This window comes from Mchenga conophoros, linkage group LG13 (genome assembly GCF_057382185.1).
Source record: "Mchenga conophoros isolate Kocher_MC1m ecotype Shallow Benthic linkage group LG13, M_conophoros_male_GT1.1, whole genome shotgun sequence".
NCBI classification, from domain to species: domain Eukaryota; kingdom Metazoa; phylum Chordata; class Actinopteri; order Cichliformes; family Cichlidae; genus Mchenga; species Mchenga conophoros.
The window spans coordinates 33,866,979-33,884,654 of NC_140538.1; the positions used below are offsets into that span (position 1 = coordinate 33,866,979).

General features: G+C 41.8%; 1 protein-coding gene across 3 annotated transcripts in view; it reads right to left on the bottom strand.

The window, feature by feature from the left end:
- Positions 1 to 17,676, bottom strand: part of piezo1 (piezo type mechanosensitive ion channel component 1 (Er blood group)) — an 87,681-nt gene that overhangs the window by 63,346 nt on the left and 6,659 nt on the right. For all 3 annotated transcript variants that reach the window (XM_085243097.1, XM_085243095.1, XM_085243094.1), the window contains exon 2: positions 615 to 710. In XM_085243097.1, coding sequence (XP_085099223.1) covers positions 615 to 710 — 96 coding nt within the window. The remainder of the gene's footprint in view (positions 1 to 614; positions 711 to 17,676) is intronic.

Genomic DNA, 17,676 nt, shown 5'->3' on the forward strand with positions numbered 1-17,676 from the left:
CCTCACTGTGCAATACCTTTTGTGCAATACTTTTTGTAAATAGTCAACAGTGCAATAGACTCAATACTTGAAATGTGCAATTCACTTGTATTTTTATTTTTATTCCTATTTATTCTATTTATCCCCTTCGTATATTTTATTTATATTGTCTCTGTATTTATATATGTGTGTGTGTGTGTGTGTGTATTATATATATATATATAATATTCTGTAACTCTGTAACTTCGGTCGTTGCTGTGCTTTTTTGGAAATCGAATTTCCCAGAGGAACCCACCCGAGGGATTAATAAAGTTCTATCTAATCTCTAATCTAATCTAAGCGTGAAAAGCAGCTTTCACAGGGTGGCTGGCCTCTCCCTTACACACCGGGTGAGGAGCTCGGCCATTCAGAAGGGGCTCAGAGTGGAGCCGCCACGTCTCCACATCAAAAGGAGCCAGCTGAACAGACCCAGACCCAGCGATTAAACCTCTCGGCTATCCTGGGAACACCCTGGCGTTCCTTGGATAAGCTAGAAAGAAGGCTCCTGCCCTCGCGGCCCGGATGGATGGACGGCTTAAAGAAAAGCAGGTTTCAAATGCATAAAAGGTCGGACCTGAAAACACAGATGGTCTTACCTTTGATGGTGTGTTTGTTGGGACACAGGAACCACGGTAAGAGCAGCAGGTACAAGAAGTAAACCAATGACAGGATGTTGAGGCGAAAAAGACAAGCTGCAAAGACAGAAACAGCGCAGTCAAACAGCAGTGTGGGCACATCTTTACACAGATCATCTTACTATGGAATCATCTCAGGAAAAACGATTCTGATAAATATTCAAATTATACCCATATTTGAACTGGATTTTGATGTAATGTCAGGTCTGGATTTCAGAGAGAAACCTTTTACACGTGATCATATTGTTTTTACTCATCAAACAATCAACATGTTATTAAAGTGAAAACTTTACGCTTTAATTCAAGAGGTTTAACAAAACGATCACATTAACTGCTTATGAATTACGGCCATTTGTCTTAACCTGAAACACATTTTGGAATCACTTTGCTCACTTTAAGTTGTTGCCTGCTGTCTCAGGCCTTTTCTGTGTTACTGAGCTTTCTTTGCAGAAACAGGCAACACAGTTGATTTAGCCACTTTTATTTTTTATTTTCAAAACAAAGTGGAGTATAACACATAGTACATCAAAAACAAAACATCCAGATATGCCCCAAACAAACAGACAAAAAGCACATGGGGAGAGAAGGCAACAATGTCATACGTAGAACTCAACAGGAAATAAAACACAGCACTCAAGCCTCTAAAGTCTGGTTGAAGAGGCTTCATAAAATTGACCCACTCGCACCATAGCTTGGCAAAAACATTCTTCTTAAGACGTATTGAGAATGTAATTGAGTCATTCACACTGTCCCTGCAATCTGACATAGTGGGGGGCGGAGCCAGCATCTTGTAACTGCGTTTTTGGCACAAGTATTATAAAAAGATATTCATTTCTCATGTCCTGCAGATGATCACGATCAGTTAGGAATATTGTCGAGAATTGCAAAGGTATATTATTCGCCTTAAACATGGTGATTAAGGCTTTGACTCTTTTTTCTTCTTTGCTGAGTATTTTCAGCCCACTGGTGGGGGCATACTTTACTTGCACCAAGACCTCTGTGAATCTGCTGGAGTTACAGTGAAAAGCTACCAGATTCAACACTCGTGAATAGCTTTGCAATACCTTCGTTACATTCTTAGATTCAAAGCTGAATTACTTCAGTTAGCTTGTTTGAATCTCCTGATGTGGTGTATAGTTAGAAACAAAATGCAAATACTCAGATAACAACTAAAGCATTATCATAATGACTGTTGAGCAGCAAGGCTTTATTCTTTATAACGAGACTATTCATAACCAAAAAAAGCCCTCAGCGTTTAAACAATAGCTGCATATGTACTGAAAAAACTAATTCAGCTGAGAACCAGTTGTGTTTGTTTTATCAAAGCTGTGTGTTACAAAGAAGAGGAGAGAGAGACGGGTTTGACAGTGAAGATGAAATAAGCAGAGGTAGTTAAGGTAGATGACTTTAAGTACTGTTGTTTACTATCAAAAGCAAGGACCGTGTACAAGAGAGATGAAGAAGAGCGCAAACAGGGTGGAGTGGGTGGAGGCGAGTGTTAGGGATGCTTTGTTACAGAGGGATAGCAGCAAAACGGTAAAGGGACTACTCTCCTCTGACAGCGCACAGCCCTGTTTACCCTCGCCAGGGTGGCCTTGGGGTCAAGCACCCCTCCTTCACCCACACCCGGTAACAGCAGCTCACCTCTAAATCCATGCATCCTGTAACTAATTAGGTTCAAATTTAGCAGCCTGGAAAAATAGGCTCCAAAGTCCTGTTCATTTTTAAGGCTAGAGTAACCTGTAAGAACCCTGAGAGTGATGTAATAATAATAATACACAAAGCTAAAGCTGATCTCGAGAGGAGAGAGTGGGAACACCTTGGCCACCAACACCATCATCTCTGCTGCATGTAGATACATGTTGATAGGAAGGGAGCCAATTCCTCGGAATAATCCAACAAGGCAAGAATGAGCAGAGAAACAGAAAAAATTACAAATCCAATTTGTGCGTCCACAGTGTTCGGGTGGGAGTTGCTCGTCCTGCAATTATTGCTGTAATTAATCCCAGGGAACTAGGGATCCAATTTTTATTTATTTATTTTTCCTTTGCCCCCAGTTGCCAGCCAGAGCCTCCTTCAGCACCCTCGAATAGAATTTCCCATTAATTGGATGATAATTGGAGCATACTCTCTGGTCCACCTGTTTGAAGACTGGAGCCACCATTTTCAAACAAAGGGGACCCCAGAGGCTCGATCCAGACCTCCACGAGACACTACACTGGTGCAAGAAAGGCCCACGCAGTCTGGAGCCGGGGTGCCAAACTCATTTTACATCACAGGCCACATACAGCGCACTCTGACCTTAGGTGGGCCGGACCAGTGAGACTCCCTTTACTGTTTTGTTTTTTAACCGTAATTGTAAAAAAACAATTTAAGTAGAAAGTTAAAAAGAAACTTTTGTGTCATTTAATTGTTTATTGCTTCATTACTTTGTGTAGTATGAATGGCCATAAGGAAGGTTTTTATCAGTAGGAAAAGCTGATGCATCGTCTGCTCGTTTGTGGTGAGCAGCAAATCAAACAGTTCAGAGTTCAGGCCTGTGAGACTCATGTAGACACTCAGACACATCCTGTGTCTGCCATTCAAAGACACTTTGGATGAGGTTTATTTTATGTAGTATTCAAGTCTTTTTCAAGGAAGCATTCTTTCATTCAGCCTTATTTTATCCATTTACTATTACCACGGAGAACAGACGTGAAGTTTAAGGCCTGGAAGTTTGAAACCTTTCGTCCTCCACAAAAGACAATGGCTGAAGGTAAAACAGGCACCAGCCAGCTCCTAGTTTGATCAGTTCTGCAGTCAGCTCAGAAGAACAGTGATATCGACCAGGGGTTTTAAGCTTTGTGATTGTTAGTGTGTTCTGTTCTGCTTATCCCTTTTAGGCTCGCGGGGGCCTGGAGCCTCTCCCTGCTGTCTTAGGATAAGAAGCAGAGTGCACCCTGGACAGGCTGACACACAGAGACAGACAACCATTCACTCCCATTGCCTGTGGTAACTCTATCATTTAGAGTCACCAATTAACCTAGCCCCACTAACTGCATGTCTTTGGACTGTGGCAGGAAGCCGGAGTACCCGGAGAGAACCCACACAAACACAGGGAGAACATGCACAGCAAGACCTCGGCCTGAAGGTGGAACTGGACTCAGGACCTTCTGATTGCCTGCATGTATGTTATAACAGAATATTCATGCTGGTGCCATTTCCATCTTTTTATTTTCGATTGTCTTTTAAGTTCTTGTGTTTTTAGGGATTTTGCATGTGTTTGGTTTTATTTGTTTCATATTTGTTGTGCAAACTCTGAACTCTCTTAGTTTTGTCATGTTGTCATAAGAATTTTCTGGCTAGCGCCTCGCCCAGCCCTGTGAGTAACCTGTTTTTCCTCGGTGTTGGGCAACAGTAGTTCATTAGGGGAGTGTGTAAGATCAGCAGTGGCTGTACGTGGCTGGGTAATGTCACCATTGTCTATTCTTTAGAGCTGCTGACCGAGCAACCCTAGAAGCGGCATCAGGAGGGAGCGGCTACAATCTGCTCAGCTGAGACTCACTATTCAGAGCTGAGAAGAACCCGAACAGTCACTGAATTTAGCACTTAGACAAATATTGGACTGTCTGGTAATTAACAGCTTGCTGGACAGTATTTTTATTGTTGTCTTGACTGTACAAGTTTCCTCTGTGCTCATTGTTTAAATTCTTCTCCCTGGTGGTTGTTTTTGAGACCACAATAACTGCTATTTTCAGATCTGTGTTTTATTTAGAGGCACCTCTATTCTTACTTTATGTGAATTTATCGAGGGGGAATCAGTTTATTTTCTTTAAGAAAGGATCTGCTCCATTCTCTGTTCCCTGGCTGTCACGCTGCCCTCCCCTGTGGAACCGATGGCTCGTTTAAACCTAGCTGGTGTTGTTGCAGGACACACAAAATTGTGTCACTAGTGGGATGTTGTGTTGGTTAGCTTTCTTTTTTGAGAAACCGACAATCACTGGTCTCGCCCCACACCCATTATCATTATCTAGTTTTGTATATACAAGTTATAAGGGCTCAAAAATGCTTGTAAAAGTAAGTTGCTCAGTGGTTCAGGGAGCAGTGCCAACTGGGCTAATTGGCTGCCACTCATTTGCTAATCAGCCTCGTCCCAGTAGCACACTGGGACCTGGAGGAGTTGCACACATGTCAGGCGGTCAATCACACTGTGGACTGTGCAAAAAACTCTGAGTTTGCATTACAGTGTGCACTTTGCTACACCAGCATACAGAATCAACAGTGTATCTACATGTGTCGAGAGAATGGGTAGAAAGTCTGGCTGCACAATGAAAAAGCTCCACATTTCTAACACCCTTAAATACTTTGACAGCCTGTATATAGAACAGTTTTCATAATACGAAGTTAGCTGGAGGCACTCACTGATTTCCTGTTAGATTAGTCACATACATGCTGGACTTTAAGCGCAGCTTTTGTCACTTTAAGTTCAAATCTGACTTAAAGCCCCAAACTCTTTACTCATCAAACTATTAAAAACAGCCAATACCAATCAAACCTGGCCGAGATCCTTGGTGTCCACGCCCAATCATCAGAATAGATCTTTTTCAAAGGTAAATAGTTGGAAAGATAAGTGTAGCCTTTTGGCAACATATGAACTATATTAATCCATTCGCCTCTAGAAAGTTCTGTAGATTTACTTGTTACATTTGTTAAAGTCTTAAAGATAGAAGAAATGATGAAAACAGGCAGTACTTCACAAGAAATTTAATAAAAATAAGGAAAATTGCACGACAGGTTTAAAATTTTATCAGCTTCTAAAAGCTGATACAACTTCTATATAACTCACATCATGCTATCAAAATTGTCTGGAACAACATAGATCCACACCCAGTGGATCTATGTCTACACCTACTGTATGAATATTCAATGGCGTGTCCAGCGGGGTGGCCTGGGGGGGCACAGGCCACCCCCCCAACCAGACTGGCCACCCCAGGTGCCACCCCAAAGGCAAAACAATAAAATTCAATCAAATATCAAATGTCCGATTATGTTTTCACGGTGAAGCTCAGATATCCGATTGTAAGTGAATGCAGCATCCTTCTGCGCTATGTGCATCACGTTAGCAAAGGTAGGAGAGCCAAGCGCGAAAGATGGCACTGCAGGAAACAATTTTTCGGTGAAAGAAAATGAGGACAGAATAAATGTCCCGGTAAGTAATATTAAGTTTGTTGAGTTTAGTAAACTTCGGTGAAATTAGAATACCAAGGAAAAAAATAACACTTAAAGAATTATTGCAGCCGTGGAATATTTCAGACAGTATGCTACTGAGGGCAGCTAACATAAGAGTTATGAGTTATAAGATGTAATCTAAGTCGTAACATTGCTGTATGGAGCTGCAGATTTGGTTGCAGGTTAACATCGCTGGACTGGCCATCGGGCTTATTTGACTTATTTTTTATTTTTTTTGTAACGGCATGAACAATGAGAGGTGGTGGATTGGCCAGATGCAGGTCGATGTGTAGCAATAACTCCGTTGTTTGGTGGTGGCTATGGCGGGGCTTCCACAGAGGCAACAGGTGGACGAGGGAAGGGGAGGCAGGAGGAGAGACCCGAAGCAGCCGCCAGTCCGAGTGTCAGGTGAACTGAACTTCAGGTAAGAAGTTATGACCTGCAGTCTATCTGGGTCAGATATAAACTAAGTTTAGGTGGAGTTTATTTTAGTTGTGCTGACTTTTTACTGTCAGTTACAATAACTCATACTGCGTTCTAGCCAGTTTGACGGAGTTTTTATACAGCTGGGTGGGTGCTATGATGTTACTGATAGTGAACTTTATTTTATTCATAATGTTAGTTAGTAGAGTTGCCAACGGCTCCTTAAAAATGGAATGGTCCCTCATTCAGAGAAAATATTACACGTTTCGTATTGAGCTGAGAAGAGACGCAGTTTGTCCCGAACTTCAGCTAGAATGGAAAAAGACACAAAGCTGGATTTATTCTGTCTTTATGCTGCACAGCTGCCTCTTCTTCTCTCATTCTCTCCCCTCTCCCTCTCCTGTTGCTACTTCAATCATGAAACTGATCAATGATCAGCTGATCGGCTTTTCTCTCTTGTTTATTTATCGCCCACTTTGCGCCAGAAAGAGGAAACCAGCGGATGTCGCGCTAAACAACAGCAGCACGTTTAAGCTTGATCAGCTGTTGTTAGAATGTATTTAATATTAATTTCTAGTATCAGCTGATGTTTGCTGGAGCCACAGCTGTAAAGCTGCTGGTCATGATGTCAGTTTGGATATGTGGTGAGAGGGAAACATGAAACCAGGAGATGTCCTTACTGAATCATCAGAGCTGAACAGGTGATGGAGAAACAGGTTTACCTTTTAGGTGACATGAATGAGTTGAAGTTATGAACTGTTTCTGAGAGACAAATAACACCAGGATCCTTTTTTTATGTAGCTGACAGCTGGTAACTGTGCAGGGGCGGGTCTAGCAAAGTGTTGCCAGGGGGGCATGTAGGGCATTAACAGGGAGAGGGGGGCACAAAGAAATACTTTTCTTTCTTATTCTCATTTAAAATATCTAGCTTTTATTAAATAATTATCTAAATCTTACAACCAAAGTTTTTATCTGACGTAAAATGTATAGAAATCATACATATACCAACAAGACTGTACATCACTGTCACAACAACGTTTGTTTTCATTCAAAGGCTTTATGGCTTTAATACCTGGGGGGTCGGTCTGTAGTCAAAATGCCCGATTTTCTGTCCCAGTCCAGCCCTGCAGGTTATACTGGCAGTGTCACCATGCCAGCTGACTGTATTTCATCATCAGCCAGTGTTGTTCTTTATCAATATTACCAAAGTTTACCATAAGGCAGCAGAGAAAGTATTTACTTGCTTTCAGGTTTTATTCAAATGTTCGTCTTTTCAGTTGTTTCTCCACTTTTTTCCTGTTTCAAAATCAAACACCAGTTTGTGAGAAGATTATCTTCTTTTTTTAACAGGCAGAGAAAGTTTTGCATTGGCATTGGCTAATTTGTCAATTGTTTGTTACAAATGTTCGTATTTTAATATTCAAAAATGTTTTTGCCCAAAACATATGTGCACTACATGTCAGTAAAAATACTATGCAAATATTGCTGTCCTTGAATGCTGAGTAAACACTGACAAAGCACTGATTGTATCTCTTGTACTTTATCAACGCAGTATCTAAAAACTTTGCACCGTAGTGGTTAAAATCTCATTCTAATAAGAGTTAAAAGTGCATTTGGTTATTAGGTTTATAGGATTATTGAATTATGGTTAATGGTTGGTAGAATTTTTTTTTTTAAAACATTATCTGCCAATTAAATCTGCCACCCTTCTCCAAATCTGTGCCCCTACCTGGCCCCCCCAACAAAAATTTTCTAGACACGCCACTGTGAATATTCACATACAGGACAAACTCTGCATGGAGGAGCTCCACCCTGCTGCCCAGTAAAACTTCAGACCCGCCCAAAATGATGTCTCTTGACAAACATGATAACACTCGTTAGGCCCACAGGCAGCATCTATCTCTCACTAGCACTCAGAACAAACCCGACAGACAGAGGGTACGTCCAGTGTTCCAACACAAAGCACTTCCTTTTGTTCATTCTCTGATAAAACTTATACATAAATACATACGCTTCAGGTCCACCATGGTGCAGTTATACTTGCATTTTTTCATAATAAGGTAAGAGGCTACTCAAGTACTACTGTCAGTACTACATGATAGTAACAATATAGTATTGCTGGTCCATTCACACTACCATGAATGTATGTTTCACTCGTTGCACTTTCTAAGAAACAAATATAGCCGTCTCTGGTTTGATGTTTCGTTGGTGGGTTAGCGCTCTGCTCCCTCTTTGCTATCCTTTTCTTTGTTATAATGAAAAAAATAAGATATTATGATTAAAAATGAAAAGTCTAGTTAAGCATATTTTATTTTTTTCTTGCTTCTAATACTCATTTTCCCACAGCTGTTTCCTTTTTTTAGATTGAGTTGATTTAATATAGATCCATCTATAGCTGCTCTTTGAAATAGCTAAGAGCTTTACTTTTCACTTCCTCCATGTAAAGGTTTGCCATACTGGGTGACACTGGGGGGCCTATAGCACATCCATGTTTTTGTCTGTAGAAACCCTTGTTGTATTTAAAGTGTGCAGTGGTAAGGCAGAGACTGGGGTAAACCCACTTCTGTTTTCTAAGGAGCTGTCTTGCTGTAGTCATTTTCTGACAGTCTCCACTGCCTTGGTTGTAGGGATACAAGTGAAAAAGGAGACCACATCCAACGACACAGTGGTTTCATCTGGATCCAGTGTACGTTTTTGGACTTCTCTCATCTGAGAAGCTTCTTCAGTTCTAAAGTGAAGGTCAGACGCCAACTAGGGAGAAACTACAGTGGGGCAAAAAAGTATTTAGTCAGCCACCGATTGTGCAAGTTCCCCCACTTAAAATGATGACAGAGGTCAGTAATTTGCACCAGAGGTACACTTCAACTGTGAGAGACAGAATGTGAAAAAAAAATCCATGAATTCACATGGTAGGATTTGTAAAGAATTTATTGGTAAATCAGGGTGGAAAATAAGTATTTGGTCACCTCAAACAAGGAAAATCTCTGGCTCTCACAGACCTGTAACGTCTTCTGTAAGAAGCTTTTCTGTCCCCGACTCGTTACCTGTATGAATGGCACCTGTTTGAACTCATCATCTGTATAAAAGACACCTGTCCACAGCCTCAAACAGTCAGACTCCAAACTCCGCCATGGCCAAGACCAAAGAGCTTTCGAAGGACACCAGGAAAAGTATTGTAGACCTGCACCAGACTGGGAAGAGTGAATCTACAATAGGCAAGCAGCTTGGTGTGAAAAAATCAACTGTGGGAGCAATCATCAGAAAATGGAAGACATACAAGACCACTGATAATCTCCCTCGATCTGGGGCTCCACGCAAGATCTCATCCCGTGGGGTCAAAATGATCATGAGAACGGTGAGCAAAGATCCCAGAACCACACGGGGGGACCTGGTGAACGACCTGCAGAGAGCTGGGACCAAAGTAACAAAGGTCACCATCAGTAACACACTACAACGGCAGGGAATCAAATCCCGCAGTGCCAGACGTGTTCCCCTGCTGAAGCCAGTGCATGTCCAGGCCCGTCTGAAGTTTGCCAGAGAGCACATGGATGATACAGCAGAGGATTGGGAGAATGTCATGTGGGCAGATGAAACCAAAGTAGAACTTTTTGGTATAAACTCAACTCGTCGTGTTTGGAGGAAGAAGAATACTGAGTTGCATCCCAAGAACACCATACCTACTGTGAAGCATGGGGGTGGAAACATCATGCTATGGGGCTGTTTTTCTGCCAAGGGGACAGGACGACTGATCCGTGTTAAGGACAGAATGAATGGGGCCATGTATCGTGAGATTTTGAGCCAAAACCTCCTTCCATCAGTGAGAACTTTGAAGATGAAACGAGGCTGGGTCTTCCAACATGACAATGATCCAAAACACACCGCCCGGGCAACAAAGGAGTGGCTCCGTAAGAAGCATTTGAAAGTCCTGGAGTGGCCTAGCCAGTCTCCAGACCTCAACCCCATAGAAAATCTGTGGCGGGAGTTGAAAGTCCGTGTTGCTCGGCGACAGCCCCAAAACATCACTGCTCTCGAGAAGATCTGCATGGAGGAATGGGCCAAAATACCAGCTACTGTGTGTGCAAACCTGGTAAAGACCTATAGTAAACGTTTGACCTCTGTTATTGCCAACAAAGGTTATGTTACAAAGTATTGAGTTGTATTTTTGTTATTGACCAAATACTTATTTTCCACCCTGATTTACCAATAAATTCTTTACAAATCCTACCATGTGGATTCATGGATTTTTTTTCACATTCTGTCTCTCACAGTTGAAGTGTACCTCTGGTGCAAATTACTGACCTCTGTCATCATTTTAGGTGGGGGAACTTGCACAATCGGTGGCTGACTAAATACTTTTTTGCCCCACTGTAAATGACAAACAGAACAAGATTGTCATCCCTTTGAAACCAGGTTTATTGGAGAAACTCAGAAACTCCTAATCTTCTCCAAGCACGACATCCCAGTGCACTCAGAGCCAGCCGCACACTCAGGCATGAACTGGTTCATCCCAAGGACAAAACCTGGAAACAAGCTAAAAAACATAGTGTATGCTGTGCAGCGCAGCGAGGAGCGCTCGGACCTCTGCACCGGACAAACCGAACAGCCACTCAATAAAGCTATGTCTGCAGGACACGATGGACAAGACAACAGGACAAGTCAGAACTTTTAATGCAAACTAAGAGTGTGAACAGACTTGCATATAATCACTCTGTCACAGCTACTGACTATGTTGCTGCCATTCCATGTGCAATATTTTAGTGTGTGCAATATTCTGGCAGATGTGCAACTGCCATCCCCACCCTAAAGGACCATAGCCCTTATTTATTTATTACATTATATTACTATATTTGAACAGAGGGGGTGGCTTTCAACACCAACTGATTGCCACCAAACACAGTTTTGAGATTTGTCCCGAGGCGCCTCAACCCCCGCTCACATCTTGCATCAGTTGATCTCAATGGGTCACATGATAGGGTGAGGCAAAGTCTCTGCTGATAATGACCCAGGCATTTTTTCACACCTTGTGGTAAAGCACATGATCGATAGTAGGCCAACGACCCTGTTAAGGGACAACTCCCACTACAGCTTAAATACCTGTGACTCTCCACTATTTGGCTTTAGGACTGAAAAAGCTTCTCAGATGCGAGGTAAGTAAGTAAGTAAGTAAGTAAGTAAGTAAGTAAGTAAAACTTTATTTATACAGCCTCTTTCAAGATAAAAATCACAAAGTGCTTCACAGAAGCTAAAACATAAAAATAAAAATCAACTAAAAGCAAGTTTAAAAAGAAGAGTTTTTAGCTGTTTTTTAAAAGAGACCACTGAGTCCACAGATCTCAGGCTCAAAGGGAGAGAGTTCCACAGTCTGGGGGCCACAGTTACAAAAAGTTTGTCGCCTTTTGTTTTCAGCCTCGTGTGTTGGACAGCAAGCAAGCCCTGGTCACATGACCTCAGGGACCTGCTGGGTGAAAGGTCTTCAAGAAACTTCAAGAAGTCCAGTGACTTTCTGGCTGAAACTGGGAATGGTCTTCTCCCCAGTCCCTTAGCCTAACATTAACTATCATAACTAAGTACCTAACTGCAATCTTTATCTTAGCTAAAACCTGATTCTTACCTTAGCTATAAACCTAGTCTTAACCTTCAAACAACTCTTTAAAGATGTATGACACAGTTAGGACCAGCCAAAATGTTTAACTCAGATTTACAATGTCAACAAGAGGCAGCAGCAGCTTTGAATTAATTGAATGTAAGAGGAATCAATCATAATTTGTCTAGTTATTTTTAGCTTACTGCTGTATGCATCAGTCACTGCAGCTCACACATGGACCCTGGGTCAGGGGCTTCAGGCATGTCCGAGGAGGCTGCAGGATAGACCCAGGACCCACTGGAGGAATTCCACCTCTCGGCTGCTTGTGTGCTTATTTACATTGTTTTGATGGTCAAAATAATCCAACGTGGTTTCATTATACAAATAAGAATAATGTTGCTTGCTTTGAATGAAAACCATGTGATACATTAGTAAAAAGATGGTGAATAACGTCTTCAATAATAATGTGGATTATATGTTTTATACACTTTTCATTTGACAAAAGATGTAAATTAGTTGTAATTTTCAAAAATAATTCTAATAATCAAATGTTGTTCCTTTAGATGTTACAAATTGCTTAACTAATGATGCTTTGAGAAGAAATATGTTGTTTACATCATGATTGCTTGTTACAGGCAGAGCATGGCCCATCAGTCTGTGCTCACTGTTACTGTCTTACTGAGCTCCTTACTGTTAACCTTGATGACATATGACTGCTCTGCTAACTTCAGCAAATCATGTGATAACAGTTGCAATGATACCACAGTTGTTTCTTACATAGGAAAGAGCAGCTAACAGCCATGAATCACATAACTAAGGATGGATGACTTCAGATGAACTAGCTGCCTGCAGCAGCTCCCATTAACCATCAGCAGTTTTCAAATGCAGAGGGCTCACTGCACCAAAACCTTGAAGTTCACCTGATAGATGAGCTAACTACCAGTGACGCCGCAGCCATCATCATGAAGGCCCAGCAACACTTTCGCTCTCCTGGCCTCATCTACACTAAGTGCTGTAGGCGCAGAGCATTAAGCATCATAAAGGACTCGACCAACCCCCTGGTTCATGCTCAGAGTCTGGGAGCAGATACAGTAGCATTAGATCAAGGACAGCACACAGACGTCTTAACCAGAGTATGTGAGCTGCTCATAGGGACTGACTGTACTGTTTCCTTGCTACAGTACTTTTACCCATTTACCATTCATAATATTTATTTCATCTTATTGCATATTTTTAGTCCATTTATTAAACGCTCTTATTTATTGGTTTATTACTTTACAAAATGCACTACTGTGTGGTTGATGTGTTTTGTATGCAAAGCATGAAAATGACAAATAAAAGGAATCTGAATTTGAAGTCCATCTAAAGCAGGGCTGCCCAATCCCAGTCCTCGAGAGCTACTATCCTGCAGCTTTTAGATGCATCCCTACTCCAACACAGCTGAATCAAATGGTTTGATTACCTCTTCAGCATGCCATCGTGTTTGGCAAAGGCCTGATAACAAGCTATTCATTTGATTCGGGTGTGTGGGAACAAGGATGCATCTAAAAGCTGCAGGACGGTAGCTCTCGAGGACTGGGATTGGGCAGCCCTGATCTAAGGCATGGGTGTCAAACAGACACCAACCTGCTAGAACTGGCCCAGCAAAGAATCCAGTGTGGCCCCTGGATTACTGTGGGAAGTGTAAAGGAGGGCATAAAGTTTTACAGCTAACACAGACATTCATGCTGCATCAAAATAATAGATAGAAAAACAATTAAATGACAGTAAAGTTGTCTCATTATCTACTATAGAAATTGTTTTTTCACAGTGTCCACAATGAAATAATAAATAAATAACATATTAGGATTGTATATTACTTGTGTAAAAAAATTATATTTTATAATTTTATAATATCTCATCGATTTAATGTGTAACTACATTTCCTTTCACTGACAGTTGGGGCAGTTTTAAATCAAAGTGGGTTGTAAGTGTGCCATGATTTGTGTGCCACGGCTTTCTCCAGGTGTGATGTGAGACAACAGGCCGGTTTTCAGAGCAGCCAAATAAAGATTCAGGTGCGTCACCAGCCCAAGATTTCGACAGAGTGATGGAGAAGCAGGCTGGAAAAACTGCAGTCCCTTATCATAGAGCCATGACTCTTTTTGGTTATGGTGCAGTGCAGCTGCTCCATTGTGGCACTATTGTGTGATGATTTCGCACAACAGTGCCAATCTTTCTCCTCGCTAAGATCACTTGTCACTTCTGGACTCAAATTTTTCAAACTGGTTCTCTTTGTATTCTGACAGCTTTCACTGGTTTTATTGGATTTACTGAATTTTACTGTGGAGTGACTGAAATCCTGCACTGACACCTTCAACTCTGCTGATGTCATCACTGCACTGACGCCTGGTTTCCTGACCTTTCCCAGTGGTCCACTACCTTCAGTCAAAGTTACCCCAGCTAACTCAAGGATGCTCAGCTCACTGACCTTAGAAGCCATCAGGCGCAGCTACATATCCATCTACATATGTCACTATGTTCACTATGCGATGTTCATTACCATCGCATGAAGGAATTGCTAAGCACACTCAACTATAACCAGCGAAAAACATCTTACTTAGCTGGTTTCATTAACAAGCACAATCCAAGGCTCTTGTTTGACACCATTAACAGACTTAGACTTACTCCTGATTCCTCCTCTTTGCTTACCACGTTTTCTGATACTGCTAAATTCCTTTGGTGACAAGTTCAAAGCTATCAGATCATAATTTGAGTCTAGATGATTTTACCCTCGTCGAGTGTCTCACCCAGTTCTGATTTCAATAACAGCTCTCATTGATATTGCCTCACACGTGCACTCTTCTTCCTGCCCGACTGACATCACCCCTCCATCTGCCCCAGCTTCTCTCCATCATATATATACACCTTTTGAAGGCGAACCATTTCTCACTCACCATCACTCCACAGTTTTCCCTTCTCCTCAGGTTAAGAGCCTTGGTGTCATCCTAGACAGTTCGCTTTCCTATAAATCTCCCATCAGTAATCTCACCCGTTCTGCCTACTTCCATCTACGTAACATTAACAGATTGCTTCCTTCTCTTTCCACCCAGTCTACGTCCATTCTTGTACACAGTCTTGTTACCTCCCGTATTGACTACTGCAACTCTCTTCTGCATGGTCTCCCCCAAAAATCCCTCCATCAGCTTCAACTGGTTCAGAACTCTGCTGCTCGCATTATCACCAGAACCCCTCCTACCAGCACATCACCTGTTCTTCAGGAACTTCACTGGCTCACAGTGAAATTCCGGATAATTTTCAGACTTCTTCTGCTCACCTTCAAGGCCCTTCATAACCTCGCTCCTTCTTACCTTTCTGACCTGTTAACCACCACCTGTTCTGCCCGTTCACTTCGTTCTTCTTCTTCTATCCAGCTTACTGTACCTTCCTTCCGCCTCACCACCGTGGGAAGCAGAGCTTACAGCTGCTCTGCTCCCAGGCTGTGGAACTCTCTGCCCCCTGAAATAAGAAACACTGGTTCTCTCCCAGTTTAAATCCCAACTCAAAGCTCATCTGTTCAAATCTGCATATTCACTGTGAATCCACTGTTTGTTCATTTTATCTTGTGCTTTTGTTTTATTGTTCTTATTCTGCCATTGTTTTACTAAGTGTTTTATCCTATTGTAAAGTGTCCTTGGGTGACTTGAAAGGCGCTCATAAATAAAATCTATTATTATTATTATTATATATCCAGTCCTTTCATCTGGATCCTTGCTGCTTTCACGTAGCAGAGGGAAATAATATCTTTGATAAATTTAATTTTTTTGTTTCAATTGAAAATGAAAACAAAAGCCCAGCACAGAAACATCATAAATAATTACTAATGATACTCTCACTTAGATAAAGGTGAGTAATCCATTTTAGTCTCACTAAACAGAGCCGAGTTGACTGGAACTGTTCTCTAAAAGTTTTATCACACATCTAACATATACTTCAGAATTCATATTAGTCAGTTTAGGCACCCCTTGTATGTGGATCTATACTTAGACCTCTTCTGTTTTCACTACATACGTTACCTCTGGGTCATGTATGAAACATGTTCAAATGCATCTCCGACCACTGCTATGCTGATAATATGTAGCTGTAGTTTTCTGCTAAGCCAACAACCCCAACACAATGCTTTTCTGCCATTAATAATTGGATGTCTTCAAACTTTGCTCGTGTAAATCCAGGTGAAACAGAGGTTCTTGTGTTCTGCGAGACTGAAGAAGTCAGCTGGATGGGTGACGAAACGTTTCTCCCACAAAACGCTACGTCCAGATGATGTCATGGTCCTGGGTCGGTGACCCAGCGCTTTTAGTTATCATTTTCTAGTTTATGATGATGATGATTATTATTGTTTGAGTTCTGTGTGTTATATTTGGTCTGCCTTTGAGTCTGTCTCTGTCTATGGTGTCACCCCATCTGTTTGTGAATCTGTCTGTTAGTTCAATGTCTTGCCTGGTTCCATGTGTCTGAGTTTCCTGTTTTATTGTGAAGGTTTGTGTCATATGTGAGTGTGCTCAGTTACGTTTCCCCTGTCTCGTCAGCTGTGATTTCTCCCAGGTGTGTTCCCCTTCTGTCTCTCATCCCTTGATTACTGCCGTCTGTGTATTTAAGCCCTGTGTTTCTCTGTGTCAGTGTCGCGTTGTACCCTCAACTAGCTGTGTGTTCTGCTTCTATGTTCCTAGTGTTTGGTCTCCTGCTCCAGTTTAGTGTTTCTTTCCAGTGTTTCAGTCCTTGGTTCTGCTGTTCTGACTTTTGGTTTTCTTTTGGTGAGTTTAGTTGTACGAGGTTTTTCCCAGCAATAAAGCTGCGCCTTAAGTTTCACTTCCGTGTCTGAGTTCTGCATTTTGGGTCCACCACTCCTGCTTGCCTGCCACACAGCGATTCATGACAGATGAACTGGATCAACGTTTGGAGATTTACTTACCTGGATGATTGAGCATGCATCAAGATATATCAAACATGTTCTCTTGCTTCATTTGATGTATTTTACTATACACGGTACAGAACAGAGAATGAAACACCTGCAAATGTGTATGAAATGGCTTTTGCCAGCCCATCTGATTTCCGTGCCACCCAAAGAAAATCTTTCTAGCTCCACCTCTGAGTGTGACACAACCACCACCATCTAATATCTTTGCACTGACAGGCGTTCACTACTGTTAGGTTTTGTATTGTTCATTGTCATTTATGCTTAGAAATATTTACTCATATATGCTTAGAAGTGTATAATCATTTGTAGATTGAAAGAATGTCTCATCCTAGGAGGTCTGTAACAACTCTGTGTAGCATGAAGAGGGGAGTGCGTTCACTCCTCTACAGAGTGTTCTGGCATAGATCTGTATCTTCTCTTGCTGATATATGGCATAGCAAACACACGTATATCTGTTTAAGTATAAGAGCCTTTTGTTCAGATGGACCCGCTAGACTCTTCACAGGGTCACATCTTGACCACACACACACACACACACACACACACAGTATTCTTTGTTCACATGTATACCTATGTAAGATGTTATATGTTAATGAACCTATGCATATTCATGTAACCTCAATAAAAAGAGCAGTGTTACGGGAGAACGGACGAGAGCAACTGGGGTCAAGCGAAGGAACGGCGTTTGTCCGGTTCTCTCCCGTGCACGAGAAACATGAAGAACTTTGCCTACTTCGTGTCTTGCTTGCTGTGTAATTATATTGTCTTCAACGTTCCAGCGGATGGGTTCAAGCTACAAACCTATCAACTACCAAAGCAACAAACACTGGAGCCAGTTCTTGAACGGCCTT